Source organism: Phalacrocorax carbo, chromosome 4, assembly GCF_963921805.1.
Source record: "Phalacrocorax carbo chromosome 4, bPhaCar2.1, whole genome shotgun sequence".
NCBI classification, from domain to species: Eukaryota; Metazoa; Chordata; class Aves; order Suliformes; family Phalacrocoracidae; genus Phalacrocorax; species Phalacrocorax carbo.
In genome coordinates, this window is record NC_087516.1 from 42902048 (window position 1) to 42929684 (window position 27637).

At 38.4% G+C, this 27637-nt stretch overlaps 1 protein-coding gene and 1 long non-coding RNA gene across 3 annotated transcripts in view; one reads left to right on the top strand and one right to left on the bottom strand.

Annotated features, from left to right (window-relative positions):
- Positions 1-25796, top strand: part of SH3RF1 (SH3 domain containing ring finger 1) — a 95774-nt gene extending 69978 nt beyond the window's left edge. The window contains exons 7-12 of one of the 2 annotated variants that reach the window (XM_064449745.1): positions 3680-3834; positions 6825-6995; positions 7145-7404; positions 14005-14363; positions 16477-16811; positions 23141-25796. In XM_064449745.1, the coding sequence (XP_064305815.1) occupies positions 3680-3834; positions 6825-6995; positions 7145-7404; positions 14005-14363; positions 16477-16811; positions 23141-23309 (1449 nt within the window). In that variant the 3' untranslated portion in view covers positions 23310-25796. Of the gene's footprint in view, positions 1-3679; positions 3835-6824; positions 6996-7144; positions 7405-14004; positions 14364-16188; positions 16223-16476; positions 16812-23140 lie in introns of those variants that run through there. The other variant, XM_064449746.1, reaches the window with a different exon arrangement.
- LOC135313074 (uncharacterized) lies at positions 17818-26217 on the bottom strand. Its single transcript, XR_010372667.1, has 3 exons — positions 25865-26217; positions 24630-24714; positions 17818-19262 (listed from the first exon to the last, which is right to left on the bottom strand). It is a non-coding gene; the product is annotated as an uncharacterized LOC135313074 (long non-coding RNA).
- Between the last annotated feature and the right edge of the window lie 1420 nt (positions 26218-27637).

Genomic DNA, 27637 nt, shown 5'->3' on the forward strand with positions numbered 1-27637 from the left:
TGTTATCACTTACACTGTTCTCTGGGACTTCAAACCACAACTTTGCCCTTAATGGGGGCATTAATTGGTCTGCTCTTCTTGGCCGCTGGCATTTTTGAACCCTGTAGGCGCTTAGTATATTTGAAGTTCTTTATAAAATATAAATAGCAGATGTCAAGTTCAACAGTTGTTGGGTGAAAATATGCACGTGCAATTAGGTAAGGCTCATTTACTTTGGAGGAAGTTCTTGGATGTAATTTATAAGGTAGTTATCTAATGGAAGAGATCTAGTTGCCATAGATTTTGCTGAAAAAACTCTTAAAGAAAGTATGTGATTTGCACCATCATGTGGGAAAAACAGAGAAAAAATATACCTCAGCAAAGTTAGCAGAAACTAGAAGCAGCAGAAGAAAAACAGAATGTAGCAACAACAGATAAATTACCTTCCTTTCATTCTGCCTTTAACAGTCTCTTGAGAACTTTAAAGTATTTTGGACTGCAATTGACCTAGCTATCCTTGTTGCTACTTCTGGAGATTGAATATATTGATTTTGAAATGGTGTCTTGTTATGTGCATTTAACTAGCAGAAATAGGGGGTCTATATTTGGATGGTTTACATTCATTTACATGCTGAAGGTTTCAAAAATTAAAAAATCCCTGGGTTTTTTGGTCCTGTTCTCTTGCCCACACACACATAAAAATCACCCCTCTGTGTTAAAGTATATAAAGTAGTCTGAGTTATTATTAATGAGGCACAAGCTGTGAGGGTTGTCGTATACTGATGACATTTAGCTCTATTTCATGTAGTTAAGTCAGGAGGAGATTTAAATAAGAACTGCCTGGGTTTTAACCAACAAAAATTCAAATCAACTTTTGTTGGGAAGAGGAAGCAGCTGAAAGAAACGATGAGGTTTTGTATGAGAGGCCTGTTCTTGATGACATATATTTAGAGTTTAGGAATTTTGTTAAACATAAGCCTTAATTTGTTAGCCCTCAGGGGATTTTGCAAGTCATATATTTTTTCCTAGACCTTGTGGGAGTGAAGACAGTTAATGAATGTTTTTTTCCACTGCTGTGCCTTTTGTTATTCTTTTGGTGAGCTGATTGTTGATCTCTAGTTGACTGGTATGGTAATGCAGCCTAATAATATTTAAACTTAGTAATATGTATGAGTTTCTAGAGCATGAGTATAGGTACTATTTGAAGTTTTTTTACATAAATTAAGTATCAAATTATGTCATGTTTCATCTTCCACTTAAAAATAAAAATCACTTATTTGCTGTTTTATATGCTTGAAAGTACACTTGTTTTCTGAAAAGTAGTTGCAGAATCTTTCAATTCCCCCCCCAACTACCTAAAATAAAAATACTCCATTATTTTGATAAGCATATTTTATTAAATCACGTGGGGTTTCCATATATTCTTTCACAGAATGTTGAATGTGGGAACCATCAAAACTAGCTTGTGCTCTGGAGGTATGTTTCTCAATAGCTAGAAAAATGGTTACGTGCCAGAAAAATTCTTGAAAACTTGGCTAGAGCATTTGGATCTATTTTATCAAGTTGTAGCAGTGCAAGCTGAAGAAGCGCTAGTCCTCTAAAGCCTATCAGGTAGTTTATTTAGATTTCTAAGTACTTGCCAAGTCTTTAGGAGTTTAATCGGGCTGTGGCTCACTGCAGGTTTCATTACCATAGTAATAGACACGGGGAGGGGAGCAGAACTTGAATAAAGCAGAATAAAATAGAGCTGGGAAGGTGCCTTTATTGCAGCTAAAAATTCAGTGCATATTGTGTGTTCAAATGAATAAAATACAACGCCCATCATTTATATCTTTAGAGGTGCAGGAAGTGTGGAATCGTGACAACCCTGATATTGTGCATGAATAGGTTTAATTTTAAAGATTTCCAGCTAATTATCTCGTAATGTGGATTTACAGGTTCTACCATATATAAAGGAATCTAGATGCCTAAAAAAAACAAGTTGAATTTATATTCTGTAGACAAGTTGCCTAAAAGTTAGATGCTTACGTTCAGGTTGGATTCATCTAAGACATTTGTTGAAGCTGACTGGGAGGGGAAAATAACTTCTGCTGTAGAACCACTGAAAGAGAAATATTGGTATTTCAGTATGAATTATCAAGATACTTGAAAAAGATTGTTGGATGGATGGGGATCTAGGATGTAAAGCAAATGCAATTGCCATTCTTGTAAATAACTATTAGTATCAAAGCTCACAATGATGTTTCTCCAGCAGGTCCTGTCTGCTTTGTGTTGGATACAGGAGGCCTATTTGGTGTTAAGAAATTGTTAATGTACAATCAGGAAAAAAAAAGCTTTAAATAAAATAGAAATATCTCACAATATACCATGTAATTTGTATCATAACTAAGCATAAGAATTTTGAGTGAAGAACTGTAAGAGTTAATCAGTTTTCTCTAGATGTGAAAGCTTTTAACCATGCAGTTCTGTTGACAGAATATGACTATTTCAGAGAGCTGTCTTTTTATTAACACTTGGACGAAGTGCAGCAAGGTCATAATCACACAGCGTAGAACTAAAAGTGATTTTCCTCATAGTTTTTTGTTTAGAAAAACAACAACAACAAAACCCTTTAGAAGTAGGCTGAGGGGAATTAAAATTACTTTCAAGTACATATTTTCCAAATTGATAATGTAATGCTGTGCATTTATATGCTGATGTACTGGAATAGCCAGGCAGTACTAAAGGACATGTTGTTAATTTATATTTTTGTTATGTGGTTTTTTAAACCTGAAGTAGCATGGTTTAGAGTTTTGTTTCAGTATTAAAGGATTGCGTTAAGTCAAAGATCATGTTTGAAATTAATTCACTTTTACATTTTCAAATGTTGGAGGTTTTTTATTACTCTTTTTGTGTGCATTGTAACACAAATAATTATTTTTGCAAGGGGGGAAGGAAAAGTTCTCCTTTTGTGAGAGACTTTTCCCAGGAGTGTCAGTACACAAGGTCCTAAAGAATTGTCTGAAGCTTTACAGAACAGAAGGTAACAATTGCTCCATTGATTCTCAAAAGGCATAGAAGGCAGGACTCCCATTATGATCTGCCTGTAAAGGAACTGTGCCTTTTTACTGGGGTGTTTGTTAAAGCTTACCAATCTTGATAATACTGAATTTCAAAAGCTAACTTTTTAAACTAGAAGAATAGGAGAAAGTGGTAACAATAGCTCAGTGACTATGGTCTCATATTGTGCTTGCTTTTGTAACCCATACATCAAAAGAAAATTTTCCCCAGAAGGGGTGGTTTTGGGTGCACTACTGCTGAATTGTGTGTTATGTTTCAGTTTCAGGGTACAAAACCAATCATGTTTTCAAATACAGCCAGCAGTAGGATGCAAAATCTACCTCCTGGAAGGCTTCTGAATTTTTGGTCCTATCCTAACGATGTTATAATTAGAAACAATGCTTTCTGTTTCTCCTGTGCTGAGAAATTGCTTGTCATTTGCCTAAATAGCTGCCAAGGCTTCAAGACTTTAAACTGGAGAAAGAGAAATACAGACAAACCTAACTCTCCAGTTATATTGTACCAGTAGGTGAAGGAATGCTGAATTTGGCTGCTTTTTTTTCAATTTTCTTAGACAATTCTTTTTTCTTGCAGCTGATTCAACTCATCAAAAAATATTGATCATCTGTTGCTTTTTTTTTTTTTGTTCTCATAAATTCAGAATATGAATCCCCCACTTCCACCACCACCTCTCTTGTCTGCTGCAATCATTGCATCGGCCTCTTCTGGACCTCAGTCTGCAGGTGTAATACAAAGGCCTACATCAGGATCAGCTGACCAAACGGCACATTTACGACCACAAAGTCGTCCAAGTGTGTAAGTAAAATTGAAACTTCTTGCCAGTCAGAAACACAGAGCAAGATCAATAACTTCACATGTACTTATACCATGCCAGCTGGCTGTGTTCTGCTAGGAATCCCAGAAAGCCAAGCATACAACAGAACAAAAGCAACAAATCATACATAAAGGTGATATCCCCAAATAGTCTTCACACTGAGGGTTATTTATGTCTTAGGTCAATATAATCAGCTGTTGTTGTGTATAGAAAGGACTCACTTCAAAAAAATGTAAAGTATTTATCATGCTGTCATGGTTTTAGCTGGGATAGAGTTAATTTTCTTCACTGTAGCTGGCACAGTGTTGTGCTTGGGACTTAGTAGGAAAACAGTGTTGATAACACACTGATGTTTTGGTTGTTGCTGGGTAGTGCTTGTGCTAGTCGAGGACTTTTCCAGCTTCCCATACTCTGCCAGGGGCTCAAGAAGCCGGGAGGGGAGGGTGCACAGCTAAGAGAGCGGATTCAAACTGGCCAAAGGGATATTCCATATCATGTAATGTCATGCCCAGTATGTTAACTGGGAGGAGCTGGCTTGGGGAGGCAGGGTGCAATCACGGTTCAGGGACCGGCAGTGTTGGTCATTGGGTGGTGAGTGGTTGTATCGCTTGTGTTTTGGCTTTTTTCCCTTTTTCCCTTTACGGTTTTATTATATTATCATTATTGTTATTATTATCATAATCGTTATTATAATTATTATTGTATTTTAATTATTAAACTGCTGTTATCTCAACCCACAAGGTTTTTTTTTTTTGCTTTTGCTCTTCCGATTCTCTCCTCCATCTCACAGGGGTGGGGGGAGTGAGCGAGCGGCTGCGTGGTGTTTAGTTGCTGACTGGGGCTGAACCACGACACATGCAGATGAATGAGTCCTTGAGTTAGCGATGAAGACTGTATAACTCTCAAGTGGCAAACTCTGGAGTGAATTTATTCGATGTTTTCTGTTATGTATGGAATGAAAAGGCTATTCTCATATGGAATAACTTATGCCAGAACACAGAAAGTGCTGTATTTCATTTAGACTGTTATATTAGCATGTCATTGTCAGACTGTTTGCGTAAGTTGCAACTGAAATTTGACTGAAGATTCTACAGTTCAGTTAATTTAGAATGAAGGCAGAAAGCTGCTAGTTAGCATTATGTCTTCACACTTGTATTACAAGCAAATGTGTGTCATCCTTCTGGGTGAAAATATTTTGTGTATTAACATGCACTGCTGACAACATCTTTCTTCTTGGAAACTTCTTTGTCTGCAGCTTGGAGAGTAAAAACGATAAAAGAAAAAAATTCAGGAGTGGGTAAACCATCTAATAGGACATGTTTGAATAATGCAAGGACAGCTTTTGTTCTGTGTCTTTATTTTTGTCTTCCCACTGGTTTCCTCCCACTCCAAAAGAGCACCCCTCTTGTACAGCAGGTGCATCTGGATTTGGGCTGTTTCTTTGGTGTCAAGCATTTTAACACTGCTTCTTATGGATTATTGTGCTTATTGCAGTTAATCAAGTTCCCATCTCATTTATTCCCATCCTCCATCTTCAAAGGGTTGCTCTATATGAGGATACTAATGAAATTTGGAATGATTTAACTAAAAGGGAAGTTAATGAACACCAATTAGAGCACATCAGTTGCTTTCCCACAGAGCTTCAGTATGTGGCTTTGTAGATCACCCCTAAATTATGTACCAGTGAAGCCTTTTGTTGCCAGCATGTCATATGTTGCCTTTAAAGCATATTTTGGACTTGCTTTACCAGGTACCTATCTTGCCTTTAAAGCATTCTTGCAGATAATGCAAAGTTTCCTGGGTGAACAGCAAGGACCAAAATACAACGCAGAAAGGAGAAGCATACAATTAATGCTGTTGTTACTGTGCACAAGAGACAATTATGAGAGAATGTTTTGTAAAGCCACTTTTTTACCCTTGGGGTGACAAGGGGAGTGGGAAAGACTAGCATGGCAAGTACTTGTGGATCCTTTTTCAGAAAAGGGGGTATTCTACCTATCTACCCTAACTGCCGACTTCTTGTGAAAAGTATATTCTTTCAATAAAATTTTATCTATTAGAATGCTGTTTCCCATAGGTCTGGATCTATAATTATATAAACATTTTATATAAATGGTTTAACAGTTTTCTTACATTCAAACTGTGGCAGAAAATAGAACACTGGTGGTTAAAACAGTGCTGCTTTTTAACATGATAATAGGAAATTGTTCAATCTTATTTGAAGACTTCACTAGGAATATTCCAGCATGTGACTGCAGGGCTTCAGTTTTATTTTTACTCTTTTACCCTAAGAATGTCTTTTTTTAATAGAAAAAAATGAAAAATGTTTCTGAACTCTCACTCTGATTTCAGATGCTCTGTATTATGCATCAATGTTGCTTAGAAGCAAAAAAAGGAAATAACCTTTACAAGTGAATAACTGCTAGCTACCTTACCCATAGACTTCAAGTTCTAGTAACTTATCTTTTTTTTGGCACTGCAGTTGCACAGGAAGATTCCAATTTTGCAATTTGAAAAGTAGTTCTGATACTGAGCTTTCAATCCCAAGTAACAGAACTTCTCCATGCTCCCCACCCCTCCAGAAAAAAAAAAGTTGGAGTTGGCATGTCACAAAGTGTAAGAGATAATAGAAGCAGGTGTAGGGAGAGAAAAGTGGGATATGCTGGGATCTGTAGCTGATAAACACCTATTTAATTAAGTTCACTAACTTAATTAAGAAAGTGGACAACCTTATTAGAAGTATTGCACATTACATTAAAGTGCAGTTAGGAGGATATTCTTAGTGGTCATTGTTTCCCTTAACATTGCCATAACTTCTGTTTTAATATTGTAATAGTACAATGGATCAACTAACACATAACCTTTTCTGCCACGCCTTCTCATCGCTGACTGAACTCTCTCTGCCAAAAAACACAAGTGATGTTTTAAATTGTTTTAAGTTTACCAATTACATCTACTTTCCCATTTTTAGGTATATTGCTATATACCCTTACACTCCTCGAAAAGATGATGAACTGGAACTGCGGAAGGGAGAAATGTTCTTAGTGTTTGAACGCTGTCAAGATGGCTGGTTCAAGGGAACTTCCATGCATACAAGCAAGATTGGTGTTTTTCCCGGAAATTATGTGGCTCCAGTTACAAGGTATATTTTTATACAAGTGTTTAAACAGTTTATCTAGTTTCCAGGTCAAAATGATTCTGTTCTTGTATTTAATGGTAAAAGAGCTGTGGGTTTTAGTAACTAGCTCATTTTTCAGTTGTGTTTTAGTGTTTTGCTTTTAATTTTGGCAGGACAGTGACAAGTGCATCACAAACAAAAGTTCCCATGTCTACCGCTGGCCAAACGGGACGAGTGGTAACTATGGTCAGCCCTTCCACTGCTAGTGGAACATCTCAGAAGCTCCAGGGGAATGGTGTGGCAGTGAACTCCAGCACAGTACCCACAGCTGTGGTTTCTGCAGCGCATATCCAAACTAGTCCACAAACAAAGGTCCTTATGCATGTGACAGGACAAATGACAGTCAACCAGGCTCGCAATGCAGTTAGAACAGGTAAAAAAAAAATAAAATAAAGCTTTTTATGTGTGGTAGATAAACTGTAAGGTCTGTCTGGGCAAGTGGCTGGAGTCAGGGTATGTGTAAATGTGTGGGGGTGGGGTTAAGGTATTTTAATGTTTTTTTAGAGTTGAATGCTTTCTGAAATGACAATATATCTCTCTGAATTGTTGAATCTTTTATTATTCTCTTCTAAGCAACTGTGCGTATGTACATACTCCTACTGTTGGGATTTTATATGCCAGTACGTTAGGTGGAATTTTTTTATTCCAGCAGTATCTGGGATGGGGGCATTCTTTGAACTTTCCCACTCACATGCAATTCATATAGTAATAAAAGTGATAAGAACATCTGAGTCATAGCTTATTTTTTCATGTTAACTGCATAATAGCCACAGATTGCTCTAATTGTGAAGAGGGCTTTAAACTAAATTTACCAGGGGAGGGAAACCTCAATCCATCCCACTCCTACCAGTTTGATGCCAGTGCCAGCAATACATGCCCAAGGAGAAGGATCACGGATCAGCAGGAGAGCACCTGAAGAGCAGCACAAAGTAATTCCAGCCGCTCCAGCCAGTAAGTCAGCTCCACTGGGGGCCGAACTTAAATGCCTCTGTGCAAACACATGTAGCATGGGGAATAAACAAGAAGAGTTAGAGGCTTGCACACACCTGCAGGGCTGTGATCTCATTCGCATCATGGAGACGTGGTGGAATGCCTCCAATGACTGGAGTGTTGGAATGGAAGGATACAGTCTCTTTAGGAAGGACAGGCAGGGGAGATGAGGAGGGGTTGTCGCCCTGTATGTCAGTGGCCAGCTGGAGTGCATGGAGCTGCACCTGGGGATGGATGAGAAGCTGACTGAGAATTTATGGGTCAGGATTAAAGGGAGGGCAGGGGCAGGTGATAGTATAGAAGGGGTCTGCTACAGGCCACCTTACCAGGAAGACTGAGTGGATGAGGCCCTCTGTAGACAGACAGGAGCAGCCTCATGTTCACAAGCCCTAGTCCTCATGGGGGACTTCAACCACCTCAATATCTGTAGGAGGGACAACACAGCAGGACATAAACAATCCAGGAGGTTCCTGCAATGCATTGATAATAACTTCCTTGTCCAAGTGATAGAGGAGCCAACGAGGAGAGGTGCTATGTTGCACCTTGTTCTCACCAACAAAGAGAGGCTGGTGGGGAATGTGAAGCTCAAGGGCAGCTTTGGCTGCAGTGACCATGAAATGGTGGAGTTCAATATCCTTAGGGCACTGAGAAGGGCACACAGCGAGCTCACTACTCTGGATTTCAGGAGAGCAGACTTTGGCCTCTTCAAGAATTTGCTTAGTAGAGTAGCATGGAATAAAGCCCTGGAGGGAAGAGGGGCCCAAGAAAGCTGGTTAATATTCAAGGATCACCTCCTCCAAGCTCAGGAGTGATGCATCCCAACAAAGATGATGTCAGGCAAAAACACCGGGAGGCCTGCATGGATGAACAAGGAACTCCTGGACAAACTTGAATGCAAATAGGAAGCATAAAGAGGGTGGAAGCAAGGACGGGTAGCCTGGGAGGAGATAGATTTGGAGGAGAAATTGTCCGAGCAGCCACGCATAAGGTTAGGAAAGCTAAAGCCCTGAAAGAATTAAATCTGGCCAGGGATGTCAAGGGCAACAAGAAAAGTTTCTATAGATATGTCAATGATAAAAGGAAGACTAGGGAAAATGTGGGCCCTCTCTGAAAATGGGAGACCTCATTATCTGGGATATGGAGAAGGCCGAGGTACTCAACAACTTTTTTGCCTCAGTCTTCACCAGCAAGTGCTCTAGCCACACCGCCCAAGTCACAGAAGTCAAAGGCAGGGACTGGGAGAATGAAGAGCTGCCTTCTGTAGGAGAAGATCAGGTTTGAAACCATCTAAGGTACCTGAAGGTGCACAAGTCCGTGGGACCTGATGAGATGCATCCATGGGTCCCTGAGGGAACTGGTGGATGAAGGTGCTAAGCCACTGTTCATCATATTTGAGAAGTCATGGCAGTCCGATGAAGTTCCCACTGACTGGAAAAGGGGAAACATAACTTCCATTTTTAAAAAGGGAAAAAAGGAAGACCTGGGGAACTACCGGGTAGTCAGTTTCACCACTGTGCCTGGCAAGATCGTGGAGCAGATCATCCTGGAAACTATGCTAAGGCATATGGAAAATAAGGAGGTTATTGGTGACAGCCAAGAGGGCTTCACTAAGGGCAAATCATGCCTGAGAAATTTGGTGGCCTTCTATGATGGGGTTATAGTATTGCTGGATAAGGGAAGAACAACTGACGTCATCTACCTGGACTTGTGCAAAGCATTTGACAGTGTCCCACACAACATCCTTGTCTCTAAATTGGAGAGCCGTAGATTTGACGGATGGACCACTCAGTGAATAATGTGTTGGCTGGATGGTCACGCTCAAAGAGTTGTGGTCAACAGCTCAATGTCCAAGCGGAGACCAGTGATGATTGGCGTTCCTCAGGGGTCAGTATTGGGACTGGGGCTGTTTCACATCTTCGTTGGCAACATGGACAGTGGGATTGAATGCACCCTCAACAAGTTTGCCAACTACGCCACGCTGTGTGGTTCAGTTGACATACTGGAGGGAAGGGATGCCATCCAGAGGGGCCCTGTGAGAACCTCATGAGCTTCAACAAGGCCAATTACAAGGTTCTGCACATGGGTCAGAGCAATTTCAAGCACAAATACAGGCTGGGAAGAGAATGGATTGAAAGCAGCCCTGAGGAGAAGGACTTGGGTGTGTTCGTTGATGGGAAGCTCAACATGACCTGGCAATTTGTGTTTGCAGCCCAGAAAGCCAACCATATCCTGGGCTGCATCAAAAGAAGTGTGACCAGCAGGTCAAGGGAGGTGTTTCTACCCCTCTACTCCACTCTGGTGAGACCCCACCTGGAGTACTGCACCCGGCTCTGGGGCCCCCAAAATAAGAAGGGCATGGACCTCTTGGAGCAAGTCCAGAGGAGGGCCATGAAGATAATCAGAGGACTGGAGCACCTCTCCTATGAAGGCAGACCAAGAGAGATTGGATTGTTCAACCTGGAGAAGAGAAGGCTCTGGGGAGACCTTATAGCAGCCTTCCAGTACCTGAAGGGGGCCTACAAAAAAGCTGGAGAGGGACTTTTTACAAGGACATAGTGATAGGACAAGGGACAGTGGCTTTAAACTAACGGAGGGTAGATTTAGACTAACTATAAGGAAGAAGTTTTTTACAATGAGGGTGGTGAGGCACTGGAACAGGTTGCCCAGAGAAGCTGTGGATGCCCATCCCTGGAAGTGTTCAAGGCCAGGTTGGATGGAGCACTGAGCAACTTGGTCTAGTGGAAGGTGTCTCTGCCCATGGCAGGGCGGTTGGAACTGGATGATCTTTAAGGTCGCTTCCAACTCCAAACCATTCTATGATTCTGTGATAATTTAGCATTCACTTTTAAGTTTTCCTAAAATCTTTGAAGATCTTTAGCATACATTCCTTCTTTTTCATAGCTCTGGCTCAAGCTTGGCCCTTAGGCATTCCAGTTTGTTCTCTGAACTTGACTGCAGCTTCTTTCAGCTTTGAGTCTGAAACACTAAGGCTATAGTGGATTTAGAATCCATACCATCTATGTCATAAAATTCTGTATTTCTGGCAGGTATAACTCTGTCTTTACTGTCTGGGGCAGGCCACATCATAGTCAAGCATGCCTTCTTGTTATTTAAACCCAGAACCAAAAACATTGATAGTGGTGTTTTCAAGAGTTTTTATTTACCATATCCATGCAGTCCTCTGTGAATTTGCCAGGCTAGGAAAATACCACACAACTGGAGCCTAATCTGTTCCAGTTGCTCCTAGGGCCTCAAAGGCAAACAAACAAAACAAAACCAAAAACCCCAAATCCCTATCAAACTATCCTAGTGATCTGTCTTTCAGCCTTGATTTCGGGGCCTAAGGTCTCTTGGTTGAGACAGTTGTGACTAAAGGGTTTTTTTAATCATGGGATTCTTATTGGCAGAGTAGAATAGAAAGCAAAAGGTGCAAATGGTATATTATCTGTTATTCCCTCAAAGGATGATTGTTTCTTATGGTCTCAAGATCCATGAATTAGCCCACCACCTCTTCAGAGTCATGCATCTCTCAAAACACCCTATGCATGTTCAGATGTCAGTACACAGTTTGCTTTTGGAGGGAGGATATGTATATATGTCTTTAGGTATTTTATTTCCTTAATTTGCTGCATCTTCCTCCAATCTGATCTTAGGCTGAAACAGATGAGATAGTCCCCTGTAACAACTTTATTCTGTACCTTTAAATAAAAATAACCAGGTGCTCTTGGCAGCTGGTAACAGAAACTAAACAAAGCATCTGCACTTTCCTGCCTTTCAGGCATAGGAGGTTTCAACTCTGAATCCTCCTTTTGAGCTGCCTAGAAGCTTGCAGGTGACAGCACAAAGGAGAAACCTCCTGTGGGCTCCAGAGGCCTGTCTGTCCCTGCATCTCTGCACCGCTGTCAAGATCAATAAGCTCTTACAGTTCCATTCAGCTGGAAAACACGACAACATACTTCCCTCCAACTTTTCCGGTCCAAAATGAAAAAATCAAAGGGGCTGCACTCTCTTCACAGAGAACTTAACGTTTGATTACAGTGTAAAGGTGTACTGTTCAGTCACAAATCTGTGACAGATCTGTCACAAGGGACAGATCTGTCCCTTATAAGGGCCTGAGAACTGAAGCAATAATAGCTGCTTTATGTTCAAATGTTACAGAGAACTTTGTAGTCAGCGTCTGAAATGTGATCATCTGGAGCTTTCCCTAGCACCTTTGCTGAGTATTACTCTCTTGATGAGGCTTCGCAGATCAACGCTGCATTTTGCAGGGCTGTTCTTCAGTTTCAGTTTAGCTCAGGACTTCAAGGAGGCTTCTTCAAATTATCTTAGTGAGACATTGCTTGACATCACCCTCGCTGAGGGGGTATGCGTTCTTTGATTGAAAGGAAGTGGGAAGAAAATGTATATTCTGCATATTTCATTAAAGGATGAACTGTATGAAAATAGGGTGACTTGAAGCATTTGTCCTGCGGATTCCATCAGGGATAAGCAAACAAAACCAGAAAGTTATTCAGTGCTTGTACTCCATTGATTGTGTGTAAGTATAGACGTATCTTGAAGATAGCGGTTACTTGTAAGAAAACGGACTTTATCTCACAAGAAAAAGGCAGTGTTAATAATAGGTTTTTTAGAAAAAGTTTTGCTGCACTCTCCTTATCTTGCTTTTTGAAATGTTTGTGGTGCTCAGAGTTAGGAAGGTCAGTAGAAGGGAAGAGGTTACATATAAAAAAATAGACATACCATTTAGTGGTGCTTCCTTTTTAAGAAAGAATTTGTGTTTCTTATCTTAGAGATTGTAATTGGGTATAATACTGTAGATTGTTATATCAAATTTGTGGTCTTTGAAAGTCTTCTCTAATATACTGTTGATGCAATCTAACCAAACTACCGGGGGAATTTGTAGGGAGCAGAATTTGCTATCTACAATGCAGAGAGAGAGGGGAAAGAGAGCAAGTGCTGGAGACTTGATTCTAGGGTATCACTTACAACAAGCCCGAAACTCTAATTAGTATCTGAAAAATCAGAGTGAATTGATACGTTTAAGATGTACGTGCACCAAACTAGAGGGATGACCCCTCCTTAGATAGGAAGTTTCAGAGTATTTGAAGGAAGGAGGCTGTGCAGCACTGGGATGCTGCATTTTGCCTCATATTATTCAGGTAAGATGTCTGCAATTCATACCACCCAGTGATGCGGAGATATCCAAGCTGTTGAAATGACCTGAAAGCACATAGGGTTGACCATATAACTATAATAGCAATGTTGCTTCTTGGAGAGGATAAATTAGTTCATGCAGAGCTCTGTGCTTTGCAGCTAGGCTGCAGCTGAGGTTAGTATATTCAGCCCTGTGCTATTCTCCAACTTCCAGTGTAGATGTTCCTTTTATTTCACAGGGTTATGAGTAAATCCACTTCTATATTTAAACATCCCAAGAGACAATAGCTTACGTTTTCAGAGAAACCACTCATAGCAGTAATTGCCACTGTACGTATTGTTTGAAAGATCCACTAAATCTGTTGTGGATTTTGTGAATAGTTTAGGGAAAACAATCCAATTATATTTTTAGCAGCTTCTATAAGGAGTGTTTCTTCCTACTTTGTTTTATGTGCCCTGACAACTACACAGCATAATAAAAGGAACAAACGGGTTCCAGGCAGGATTTAGCTAGCTCTTATGAACTAAACTGTAATCTTCACTTTGCCTATCTGTCTATATGTGAAGCATTTTACTTAGCAGCTTGGATTTCCCCCCAGTAGTTGCGGTGCTGTTATTCTTCTGGTGCATGCTGGTGCATATGCTACTTCTTTATTCTGGTGAGATAAATTTGATGCTGCATAAGATGTCATTATAGTAATAAAAATGGAAGTTACAAAGGTAGGAAGGAAGCTTCATATGACTGATGAGCTGTAACAGAGCGACTGTACCTCACTTTGTGTGTCTTCTGAAAAGAAGAACTATCTCACATTTTATTCTTTTGTTCTAGTTGCCGCACACAGTCAAGAGAGACCTACGGCAGCAGTCACACCTATACAAGCACAGAGTCCAACATGCCTTATTCCTGCAGCTGTGATCATTCCCCACCACTCTGTTGCCTCCCAGCAGCTCCAGCCCCAGCTTCCAAATACTGCTGCTTATGTCACAGCTGTGAATGTGAATCGCTCAACTATCCCACTGGCATGTGCAGCAGCTTCTTTGAATTCTCCCAGCATTGCTGCTTCATCTCTGGAGGGAGATATTAGTGGGAGAACTGTAAACGCTCACCCTGGAGCTCCTGCATCTCCAGACAGTGCTTTAGCAGCTGGTGGAAATGCTGCTGTCAGTAAAGCAGACAAGGATGGCAAGGTGGGTAGAGATTAAAATAATTCCCTTGAATTCTCCCATTTTCATCATGCAAACTTATGAGAGATCCATATTTTTTCTTACATTTGCTGAATAGCAGCATTGCAAGGTTTTTAAGACTGAGCCTGAAACTCGGGCAGCCATTTTGGGACTACAGCTATGGGCAAACTTATTCTTGGCCATACAAGAATAATTTAGGATGGATAAAAGCAGAGCAGTCCTTGGAAAGGGTTAAAATAGGGTAGCAGGTTCACACCTTAAGCAGGAGAAACAAAAGGTGAATGTATAAAGTTCAAAAGAACTATAAGATTAACTCTTGGAATTTTAAGTTTTTTGTTTTTCTTTACCTCTGGTCAGTTTCCTGAATACTTTAAAAAGTTGTATGCATAGCAAATGTTGCCATTAAGTTCAGTAAGTATCAGTAAACTAATAAGCCTGTAATGCCAAAAAAACACAAAAAACCCCCAAACCAAACCAAAAACCAAACAACCTAAAAAAACCCAACCCACCAAAAACCAAACCCCCATGAACTTGTGGGAGCATAAAAAGTTCAGTCTAATAAAATAAACCTAATATTCAGTGAAAATCAGTATTCCTTTAGGTTGCCTTCCTTATTAAGCTGAGATATTATGAAAAATATTTTACCAGCAATGGTTATTGGACAAAGAAAAAGAAGCACCCAACTCTGTCTTTCCTAAATGTAGGTCAGCAGAGTCTGTAGTGATTCTGCTTTCCTTCCTTCTAGTTGAAGTATTTTCATCTGTGTCTAAACTCATTTGCTCTGTCCAGCAAGCCATGTGATTATGTTATATTGTAGGCAGAAACGTTTCTCCAATTTTCTAACTGGTTTTGTTCTATGATTGTGGTGTAGTTAGAATATTTTTTTTCTCCTTTTGACAGCTTTGTTTACCTCTCAAATTTTTTAGGTGTTACCTTACTGCTATTCACCCACATGCACTCCTTAACGAAGTTTATGATGGTTTTAATTATAGGCTGTACACTAATCTCACCCACTTTTTAATTATTTTTGCTGATTATTGTTGAACGGAGGTACCTAGAACTTTGTTTTAAAATTACTTTAGCCATAGCTACTGAAATCAGACTGATGTGCCCTTAGGCAGGGCTTTTAGAAAACTTATTTATAGTTTAAGGTTAAAGACGCTAACATATTTGGACTATGTTAATTTCTTTGAGTTTCTCTTTTTCTTTCCTATTTGCTAGACAGCGGTTCTTTGCTGAAATAGCTTTAAATTATTGGAGACTTGGAAGAAGGACAGAGGATTTTTCATTCACAGTTCACCAATTCCACCACATCCCAAGATATAATAAAAATCTCACATTGCTCATGCTTTTCTTTTTCTGTAGTTAAATAGCTTATTCTTGTCTCCAGGGCTTACAATCTGGCACCTCTCTTAAGCACTAAATTCACTCAGTCAAAGGGTTGGTAAGAAGATCACTGCCACACCCCTTTAAAAAAAGACAAGAAACACAAAAGCTACTTAAATAATTCTCTTCAGGGTAAGTAATAGTCTTCAGGGATTCCTGTCTGGACAAGCAGAAAGAATGTTTACAATTCTCCCCTCTAGCAGAGCAGCAAAACACAGTACATTCCCCTTGTGGCAAATTTCTGTTAAATCATGAAGGTCTTCCCTTACTGAGGGAGGATAAATAAAAGACACTTATCTAAACAGCAGCCTCCAGGGCAGACTTTTCTCCCTGCTTGGTTTGAAATGACTCTTCATGCCTTCCTAGAAACTTCCATGTTAATGAAATGTTTTACTTCTTAGATTCCCAGTGTGGGAATCTAACTCCTCGCTCCTTTTTCTAGACAACCTTTTGGGCCAGTGCCATTGGCTTTTAAGGTAAGCCTGAACTTAACTAACTAAGCGAAAGGACTTAGCTGGTTTATGGTTTAAATGACTTACTGTTTTTCTCTTTAGAATTTTAATAATTATCTTTATCTTCTGTAATTTTCTTAATTATCTTCTGTAATTTATACAATATCTCCTCATAATTTACCAAGTCCCCTCTGATCACGATGGCATCTATCAGAAGGAAGTGTTCAACTCTTCACGGGAGGCTTGTTCTAAAATGAGGCACTGCTTTTGGTTTACAGAAAGAAAAAAAGGGTTTGCTGAAACTGCTTTCTGGAGCATCCACGAAACGCAAGCCCCGATTGTCACCTCCAGCATCACCAACGCTGGAGGCTGAGCAAGCAGCCGCAGAGTTAGCCCTGCAAGGTGCAGTCGGGCCAGAGCTTCCATCAGCAGGTGGTCACAGCAAAGCTGGATCCTGTCCCACTGACAGTGAGGTCTCTGCGCTGGCACAGGAGACGCTGCATCGGAAAACAAGTTCCCTGGATTCCTCTATTCCAGTAGCGCCGCCACCTCGGCAGCCTTGCTCATCCCTGGGTCCAGTCTTGAATGAATCCAGGCCTCTTGTCTGTGAAAGGTAAATTATCCTATGCAGCTAGACTCAGGCAAACCACGAAAAAAATCCACTCTGACACTTGCAGTGTATATTAGAACTGCTTCAAAATGCTCATATTTTACAGCAAAAATGAAACTTTTTTAACGATGCTTTATATGCTTAGCAACCAACAGTCATGTTTATGTTTGTTTATTTTTTGTGTTACTTTGAGGTTTTGGAACAAATAGACACTAAAATAGGGTGATCACAGGTCTGGTATGAGAAGAGGTAGATAAAATAGGCCTCCTATTTTACAAAACATGAACACATTGTAGTACTGCATTTATGAATATCAGGTTAGTCCTTTGAGATTATTAGCAGTGCATAACTGCCAACCTAAATATATGGTGAATTAGATCCTTATCTACGAGTAGACTTAATATGTGATTTCTTGAGCTGTTGCAAAGATACTTTTACTACCTGAATGCCCCATTACTGTGCATTCCACACAGCATGCTCTAGGGCAGCCTGTGTGTCCTGGCAAGTGAGCCTGAAAAACACATAGTTGTCTAGACTCTGAAACTGCCAGGCAGCTGCTTTAAAGTTCTGTTACTTTTCTTCTGTGCCCACCTATTATTTTTCAAATTCCAAGTCCTCAGTAGATTGCACAGACTGTGAAGGAAGTGGCAGTTTTCTAACTACAGTCTCTTCTTATTATTCCTGGTAGTAGACAAGCAATATGGAGAGTGTCACAGGATTTCTTGTGCAGTAGCTTTAGGATTATGTGGCATACAGAAAAAAAATAGTGGAGTTGCAACGTTAACAGCTCTAGGACTGAACTGATTCATGCTGACTATTGTAGACTTTGTTCTGATACTGTTAACTCATGGTCTGTGGGCATACTGTTGTATTTCCAGAGGCCCATTCCTTAAGACTCAGTCTTAATCTACATCTATGTATTAAGAGCCAGACAGTGTATAAGTTTCTACTTTGTCTTTTATTTGACTTCTGTAATACCTTTAATATTTTTTAAAAGGTTATTACTGTTTCTATGCAATTTCCTTGCAGGAAATTTCTATTTCATCCTGAATTTCTGAAGTAGATTTACACGCCAGAAAATAAAAACTGAAAGACTTTTCTTTAAGAATAACATAATGTATTTTCACATTATCATAAGTCTGTTTGGCACAGTAATATGTTTTTATGCTTTGAATGTGAAAATAATATCAAATTCATTCTGACACAACCAGTGGATATTTGTAAAAAGCTATTTGTGTCTTCAGAAAAAGTAATTTTTTCACTTCTGTGATGGAGTTTTTTTTTTTCTCAAAACAACTTACGGAATAATGCTGTGTCTTTTTATTGATCTAGTAATAACACACACTCAAACATTCTTTTTAATGTATATCTGTATTCTTACTGTTATTTAAGTAACTGATACCAGAGAAGTGCTATCACAAGATCGATCATCCTCCATGGTATTCATGCAGAATTGTTATATTTTGGTCAGCGTATTTAAATAAAATTTCATCTGGGTTCCTTTGTCCTTTTCAGGGCAGGGTTAATGCTTTTCCTGCTGATGTGCTCGTCTCATGTTTCCATTTCTTTAGGCTGAATTGCTTTAAAAGATATTGTTTAGTAAGTGCACTTACATTGTACTCAGTATCTTCGAAGTAGTTTATAAGCATCAATTAATCTTCATTAGTCTGTAAGAAGGGGTGGGTAAGAAACATACCGATGATGCAATAGTATCTTCAGTGAAAATTTGGGGTCGAGGAGGAAAATATTCATGAGGATAAGCTCAACAAAAAGCTGAAAAACAGAGAAATCTCCTGCTAAGATTATTCTGCTCTTAGGTATCACATTTCCAATCACAGGCTACAGTCTTTTTGGAAAAAGAAAGTGTTCTTTCTGTTCTGACTCTGGCTTTGCCGTATAATTATTAGTGTTCAAGTTTTATTTTCAAAGGTGACTAAAGGATTTAGGAGTCAGGTTCTGCTGATTATTCTGCGTGAATTAGGAGCAAAAGTAGCCGGCTCAATTCTGGAAAGCACTTGAAAATGTTCCTGTTTGGATACAGAGTTTTCCCCAAAGCCCTTGCTTCCTTTAAGATCCAGTAGCAAATTCTTATTCTCATCACACTGTTTCTTCATTCACTGGAATTGCAAGTTATCTTAGAGTACCTCTTTCCTGTATGTTCTGCAGAAAATTGGAAGTAAAAATTATGAACTTGTTTCCAATCATACAGATCAAATGGATGGGCATTTGATTTGTTTGATAGCAAACAAGCTCTTTATGGCATGGATTTGCAGATGTATACTTAATACCAGTGGCCATTTCCCCGGAGGAAGGGAAGACGATGACATTCCTTTCCATCTTACTATTGCAGGTCTTCTCTGTAGCAAACCAGTAATTTAGTTCCATTCCTATAGTAACTCTTCTCCTGTGAATTAGGCTGGTTGCTCACTGTGGTCCATGCTCCTTCATACATTCCTTGTACCAAAGGGACAGAGAAGTTAAAAAGACATTTCAGCCAAGTGTTGCTTCCAGTTTTGAGAATTCCTGTCACCCGAGACTTTGCAATGGAGTTTGGTCATGCCTTCTGATTCTCCAGCCCGAGACACAAGTTCTCTTGGGGTGTTGTGATTTCTTGTATTGATGCAGTGCTGACAGGGCCAAGGATCACTGTCTTTTCATTAGAAAGATAGACCCAACTCCCTGCAATTCCTAGAGGGAGCCATGTTATGCTATGAAAACAGAGGGGTTTAGTTTTTATCATGCCAAGGGGTAAAAGAACATTTCAAGCTTTTTTTCATGAGCTTTCTCTTTTAGAGGGAAACATTGATTAAATAGCCTTAAGTTTTACAGTAAATATGCAGCACTGTAATAATAAACTTCCCAGCACCCAACAATGGTGTTAAAGACCTGAAGTTGGACCTAAATACACATCACTGCACATCCTAAACTATAAGGTGAAACCTTCATCCAGTTACAGTGAAGGACAGCCAGTAGTTTTGTTCTGTGAATAAAGTGACCCTAAGATGTGTTCTCCACCACAACATGACTAGTATAACATCTCCTTCCAGTGAGCAGGCCAGTGACTTTAGAGGGAAGCAGGTTTTATTGCAACTGGTAATGTTTAATGCTGTTAATTCAATGCTGAGAATCAGTCTGCCCTAGAGGGGCGTTGATTATCTGTAGGAGTCAGGGCACCCACTCAGCCCACAGGAGAACTACAAAGCAGCAGGGCATAGGTGAGCTCAAAAGTAAAAATTCCATATGTAAGAAAAAGAAACTAATGCAAGAAGTTGAATAATAAGTATGAATTTAGCCTGTGTAATAATAGTAATTCCAACATTCTGCATTTTCCTTGGTTAAAATTCTTTGCATATGAGAAAATATTTTTATCCACTTGGTGATCAGGAAAACCAAAGATAATTGTCTGAAAATCAACTATAAATAGCTGGGAACTATTCTGTGTCTAGTGAAACAGAAGCAATGAAGAAAGGGAGAAACACATGAAAGATATCATCTTTTCCATTTTACTGAAGAGTGTGAGAAATGCCCATGATAAAATGAAAAGTGGAATGGAGAAATGTGAGGACAGACCACTGCTGCCACCGCCGCCCTCCTCAGAAAAAAAAACAAAAACCACAAAGTGCAAGAGCACTGTGGGATACAGCCAGACGCATTAGTAATATCAGGAAACAACTCATGGTAAATATAGTAGCTGCTTCTGGGAAGCTAAAGTACTTTTATTTTTATAATATTAATATTTTATCACTAGCTGTTTAAAAAGAATTAGGATAATATTTTGAAAATTACCGAAAAATATCATAAGACAGTCAAAGAAAATAGAAAGGAGAAAACACATACTGTGCAGCTTAGGTGCATGTAAAATATTATAAATTAGGTGACCATAAGAGATCTGCCAATTTGACCTTCAGACATTGAAAACATTTGCAAATACTGAACAGGGGATAAACAAGGAAGTGTTTTGGAAGATTCAAACATGTGGGAATGAACATGTTTTTCCAAAACATCGGTCACGCTTAATAAACGTGGTTATTTTTCTCCAGGGACTTGGCAATGGACTTTAAAGCTGAAGCATAAGCTTTTTACTGTGCCTGAAATTGGTAGTTTTGGCTGTATGTTGTAGATGATGAAATTGGTAATGGAAAATTAGTTTTTGTTCCATAACTGATCGAAGGGGGTCTGAATAGACGGCTGTGTGAATGTGTGATGAGCCTGAATCTGATCACCTCTATGTGGGCAAGTAGAATTTGTAAAATACGGCATAAAATTTGATGGCTTGTTGAGGAGATGTGATTTAAAGGTGCAAAGCCTGATGGGCGGCTTCTCATTAAACATCAAAAAATATAGGAAAATATGCATCTTGCACAAGAAGTTAAAATGCTATCAAAGTCACCAGGAAACTGAAAGTTAATGATAAGTACCAAGTTACTGCAGGGTTGACGAAGTTCAAAACTGTATGGAAAGCTCAGGAGAATAGTATTTCTGTGCAAGCTGGTGATCCTCTAAGGAGGGCAAAGAAAAGATGGGTTTTTGCAAAGCCATTAGTTTTAACACTCAGGAGGCAGCAGCAGAAGCTAGGGAAAGAACAGACTAGTCTATCAGGAGAGTGCAGAGGTTACTGACAGCATTAGAAACTGAAACCAAGCGTATTTCAAGTCTAGTGTTTACAAGGCAGCATTTGACAGAGTACAAGGTAAGGCAGGCAGGTGTTCTTTCCTGAAACTCATTTCTAATGGGCTTTCTTTTGGATAAAACTAGTGCTATGTATGTGTTACATAGTGTGCTGGTTAATTTTCAGCCTGAAAGCAACCTGTTTATTTCAATAGAAGAATTTCTTCATAGTTTATTTCAATAGAAGAATTTCTTCATAGCTTTGTTGCAGTTCTTTATCCTTTACTCTCTTGTCCTGCCTGAGTAGAGGCTGTTGTTTAATCTCAAATAGTGTACAGTCTTAATTAAACTTAGCATCTATGAAAAATGTTTGCTTCTTATGTCCTAAGTCAGTGTTAAAATCCAAGTTGTCCAAGTAAAAGTTAGTGCAGGCATCTGCCATGCTGCAACAAAGTCATAGTTTACAAGTCACTACTAAAAAACATAAAGGTTTATATGTTCTTAAGCAAAATGTACTACTATAATATAGTCTCTTTCTCCATTTCAGTATTACAGAATTAACTTGTATTATTATGTTTGTAGCGAGCTATAGTTGGTATTACATCTTTTACTGTAAGTATCCTGTTATTCTGTGTTCTCAGCAGATTGTTAATTTATTGCCTTAATCTATTAATAAATTATTTTAAGATTATTAAGATAATAATTTTCTTAAGTAATACGTAATCTTCATGAGTGCAAAGTGTTCCGCTCAACTGGAAATTAGATTTTTTCCAACAGATCTCCTCGCACTGCATTTAAGGCTCTTAAGCTTAGGAGCTTTTGAATTCTAGAGTCAGCCATGGATTCTGTTTGTTTTCAACAGGCAGACATCATTGGTTGTGTAACTAGAAACCGAATTACAATATCTATCAGAAAACTTGATCGAGAAGTTGACACAATTGTCTACAGAGCTGCAACACTTAAATTTTGGTTGATATGAACTCAAACCATGATATAAGAGATTGAGTGGTGTAATGCATGTTTAAAAATAGAGATAGAAGAGTATAGCCTCTTTTTAATATGCTCATATTTGAAAAGTGATTTTACTGTGAAAAACTGAAAAAAAAAATTTTATCAGGTGCTTAAGGATATTGTTGAGTTGAACACTGTTAAAAATGTTTATTTTTAATACAGTAGTACACCAATTGTGCAACTGTGGCCAAATAAGATGGTATGTTTTCTATGCTGAAAAGCTTCTAAGATAAACAAAAATAATTTAAAACAACAGTGCAAATTAATAGGTTTTGTTAGTTGCTTCTTTTCGTTCTGTGCCTTTCCTTAAGAGCCTTCTCTGGGATAACTTCATATTAAACATAGTCATAAAATTATGGCCAGTTACTGCTGTGAATGCTTTGATTATTTTTGAGTCACGCTGGCTGGAAAAGTCTGCAAATTTATATCCAAAAACATGTTTACAATTTTCTCCTGTTATTTAACCATTTTATGTATTTTTACAGGGATCTTGGTGAAAAAAACTTGATAGGAGATGCATACATTTGCCTTAAATTAATTTCTGTTCCAGATGCACTTACCTTTTAAGCTGTTACGTACTCAGCAAACAGTTCTAGGCAGTTTCCTATTTTGATAAGTTTTAAAATGCACAGGAATATTTTTTAAAGCATTGGTTTAAAAAAAAAAACCAAAACAAAACCTAAACTAAGGGTTTTTTTTTTCTAATTACACAGGTACAGGGTTGTGGTATCCTATCCTCCACAGAGTGAAGCAGAACTTGAACTTAAGGAAGGTGACATTGTTTTTGTACACAAAAAACGTGAGGATGGCTGGTTCAAAGGCACTCTGCAACGAAATGGAAAAACTGGCCTTTTCCCCGGTAGCTTTGTAGAGAACATTTGAGAAGATTCATTCCAAGAGCTTCAAATGATACTGTACTGTAAAATAGCACAAATATTTTACCAGAAAAAGCACAGTCATGAAATATTTTCAAATGACTGTAATGTAAACAAAAATCTACATATTTTTACAGTGTCTATAGCACAATTACACCAGCGAACAAAGAAGATGAAGGCATCTGCTGGTTTTATCACTTTGAATTCTTAAGTGTGATGTGTGCCTTGTACTGTCTGATTCATTATATAGAGGAACTTTTTTTCCCCCAAGTGTGTTACATAAATGAGCAATTGTTTACAAGGCTGTAACTAATTTATTCTTGTTTTTTTAAACTTGAATTTTGTGTAATAGCTAAAATTCTTGTGACTATGATTTTAACAAATTATTAATTTATGAAAAAATAACTAAGGGGAAGCTGGATTCTCTCCTTATGAGCAAGCAATTATATCTGATAAAGAGCCTCCCATTTATCCTCTGGACATTTTTCCCCTGCTGTGTCTGACAGTGGAGTAAGTCTCTGGTTTATGAGTTAATGTTGAGTGGTGGTGATGTGGTGTCAAATAGAATTTACCAAGTGGGGAAAAAATGTATATTTTGTTCTTTGGACAGAGAAAAAAAAAAGTCAGTGGTGTTCTTGAGTCTTGTTCTACTTCTTCATAAATCACCCAAGCAGAGTAATGTTTCCAGGAGGCAAAGATGTATGTGAACAACCGAATAAAAATTCAACCATCTCAAGGTTAGGATCATCTCAAGGTTAGGAAAGAAGAAATTTAGGAGTGCCAATAAGAAGTTCTCTATACCTTCTCTTTATGTAGTAACTTGGCTATTTGAACAAAGCATAGCTTTGTATATTTGGCCAGTTCTTTGGGCATTTAGCGCTCAGGATCCAGCAAAATTGGAAGGAATGTTAAAGCCCAACACTTAGAATTATTATATCTTGAAAACATCTGTTTGATAAGACTGAACATAAAAATAAAATTATAAGTTGTACTTACTGTCTAAAAATGCCGAAGTGTAATTTGCTATGTTTTCTTCTCAAACTGATCTGCATGGCCAAGAGATGTTTTAAAATGTCTGAGCAGTAGTGGTGGTAAGTGATGCACTTGTGTTAAAGGCTGTATGAAACACTGTGAAAACTTTACTAACTTCTTAACCATTGCTACTTTGATATGTTCTGACCTTTTCTTTGTCTTGCATGTGTTACTCAATTCTTGCAGTAATATAACTGTGCATGGTTGGCATTTTCCATTCCAATTTCCTGTTGCTGGGTTAGTTTGCTCTGAAAGTTTCCCAAAAGCCACTTGACCAAAACTAGTGAGCACTCACCTTCAACCAGAGAAGGTGTCCAGTGTTTGAATCATTAATAAAATATTTTAATGTCCTTGCAGCTGATGGATATAAAGAATGCAGCCTGCAAGAAAAGTGTTGTTAGTCCTTCAGGGTTTTGTTAAAGATTTGACACTGGTGAACACACACGCTACTCAGCTGAACTTTTTCTTTTTTTAAGTGTTTGATTAGAGCAGTGAAATGGTGGTTTTTTGCAGGACACTGAGCACCATCACCTCCAGTTAAATCTGATGTAATTTGGCTGTTACTCAGCACTTTACAAAGGGAAGCCAGTAGTGTGATTCAGTGTCGCACAGCACACAGAAACGGTTATGAAAAAGTACACAGTAATGTGTTAAATCCTTAGAATTTTTTTAAGTTATACATTGAAAAATATCAGAAGTTAATGACAAGAATTTCTTGCAATATCAGGTAGTATCATGATGGTCTTAAAAATAAGAAAAAATATATCTATAAATATATATAGTTGGACATGACAGCATTCCCAAATTAACCATTTCTCTGAAACACTGTATAATTCAGTTTTTGTGTTTTTAAATATTTTTAAATAGTTTACTTGAATATTCATGTAATATATAAAGGTTTTCTGAAATGAATTTTAGTTAGAAAGAAGCTGGTATCAGCTTTTGTCAGCATAAATTGGCACTAGTGTGTCATAATATTCTTATTTTGGAAAATTTAGTGCATTTTATATTAAAGACTACTAAAGGTTAATTTTTTTCTATCTCTACTCCATATTTTAAACTAAGTGACTAAGGTACCTCTATTAATAGAATGTCATGGTGTAAAGTCAGTTAAAAATCAGCTGTTAATCCAATAGTTCTGTTAGATGGAATACATTTTTAATTGATTTTCTTTTATAACATTAAGTAAATGTTTGTAAAAAGGGCTTATTACATAGCAGTGCAACAATGACAAAAAATGCAGTTTATCATGCCTTTTTTGTGATCTTTTGGGGGTTATTTTTTGGTTTTGGCTTGGGATTAATTCAGTGTAGAAACAGACAAACCCTGTGCATTTGCTTTGTGTAATTCCATAAAAAATTTTGTAAGGTATTTTATATCTATGTTTGAAGTCCAGTGAATGTTAAGTGTTTGATTTACTATGTTAAACTTCCAATCCTAATAAATATTTTCTTAGCAAACAGCTAAATCAAAATGTGTATGCAAACATTAAATATAAATTACATGTAAAGGATTTGACAATAAACTTACCAGAACTTAATTTCAGAATTCATAGGAGGATATTTCTGCTCGTAGAGAAAAAGTCTTCAAATTCCATAATGTTAGAAGTTTGGAATGATTAATATAATGCAAATATTGTAGAGAGAACTGAGGATCTGGCTGATCTTTTCCATCTCCTTATTTCTGCAGGTGACTTCAGAAGAGGTAGGTAACTTCCATCTCAATCTGATCATGACTGACTAGTTTGGTCTTGTCAACAGTACATCAGGTGCATAATAAAGTGCTTTCCCTAGAGAAAGAAGTGTCTAGTGTAATGGATCTGCTGTGTGTATACTGAGAGAGAGTCCAAAGCCCTGAGGGTGAAGCATCTAGCTGAACTTTCACTGAGGGCAAAAGTGCTTGGTGGAGAGAGACTCGTTTGCCCTGAAGAAGTTTGCTGCGCACAGCAGTCAGACAGTAGCTGCCTAACTAGGAGATCTTGATTTGAATGCAGTTACATGTCTACAATATACATGTGGCTGCTGGGGAAATGGTCGAAAGTTAATCCTAAAAGTTTTTGCAAAAATGTTTAGACTCTGTAAATGTTTCAGCTATTGTAATAGGCTCCGTGTTAGTTAAGACAGACCAGGATGCAGATTCTGCTAGCAGTGAGTACCACAGCATTAAGTCTTCTCTGTAACCGAGCATCTAGACTAACTTTCCTTAATTAAGGGCAGGGAGGCAACATGATTCGTAGGAATGCAGAATAGAGAAAACCAGCTTTATTTGTTTTTCAGAACTGTGATCTGACATCAGTCCGCCCATAGGAGAAAAGTACATACAAACATCATGGCTGTACAGTAGAAGTAAGACTATTTCTTTGGGTTGGGTTTTTTTTTAAATATTGTAGTTATTGAGTAATTCTAATATGTGTTTAACATTTGGCTTGCCAAAAGTGCCTGAAATCCTGTTCACCCTCACTTAGTTACCTCTGCCTTATAGCAGTAATGACAATTCTGATAGTTTTGCATAAGCTTGAAAACATGGCTGCTGAGCATTCTGGCTTCTTTCACAGGGCTGGCAAAATGTTCTAACTGGCTTGTTCTTTCCAGTAGCTTTAAGCAAATGTGTTTAAAGGCGTATATTGACTTTAATGAAACACAAGAAAGCACTTGTCTAGTTAAAAAGACTTGTGCCTGGCATTACTAAAACTCCTACAGTATAGTCTTTCATATATTTGCACAATAAATAATGATGCCACTGGTTTCTGTAGGATGTGCCAATGCATCCATCATCTTTGGATTCTTATCACGAATCTGCAATATGTACACTTCTCAAATCACTCTCTGGTGCTCTTTCCTACACTTTGGTAAATGGTAAATCTTAGTGCAGATCTGAGGTTTGACTTGAGCAAAACCAGTGTCATAATTCTTTTGAATGACAATCATTTACAAGCTGGCATACTTGAAATATTTTTTAATAGAAACAAAAGAGCTGAGAATGTTGATGGTGGATGGTGAGGATATGGACATTAAATGTGGGGAAAGGATGGGAAGGAGAAAAGGATTTGGAAGGCCTGTATATGGGACCTGAATATTACTTGACTTATTTGTGATCTTACCTCAGTTGCCAGAGTCCAGCTCTGTGAAAGGTCCTAAGAGGAACTTGAATGTCTAGGGCTGAAAATTAAGCCCTCAGTCTTTATCTAGTCTCTTAAGTTGTTTGTTTGCTGCTTGTGTCTAGAGCAACTGGTAGGCCCAAGCGGCATTGTTGGTCTCACATCAGAACACATCTGAAATTCAAAACTAAGCATCTGTATTCCTC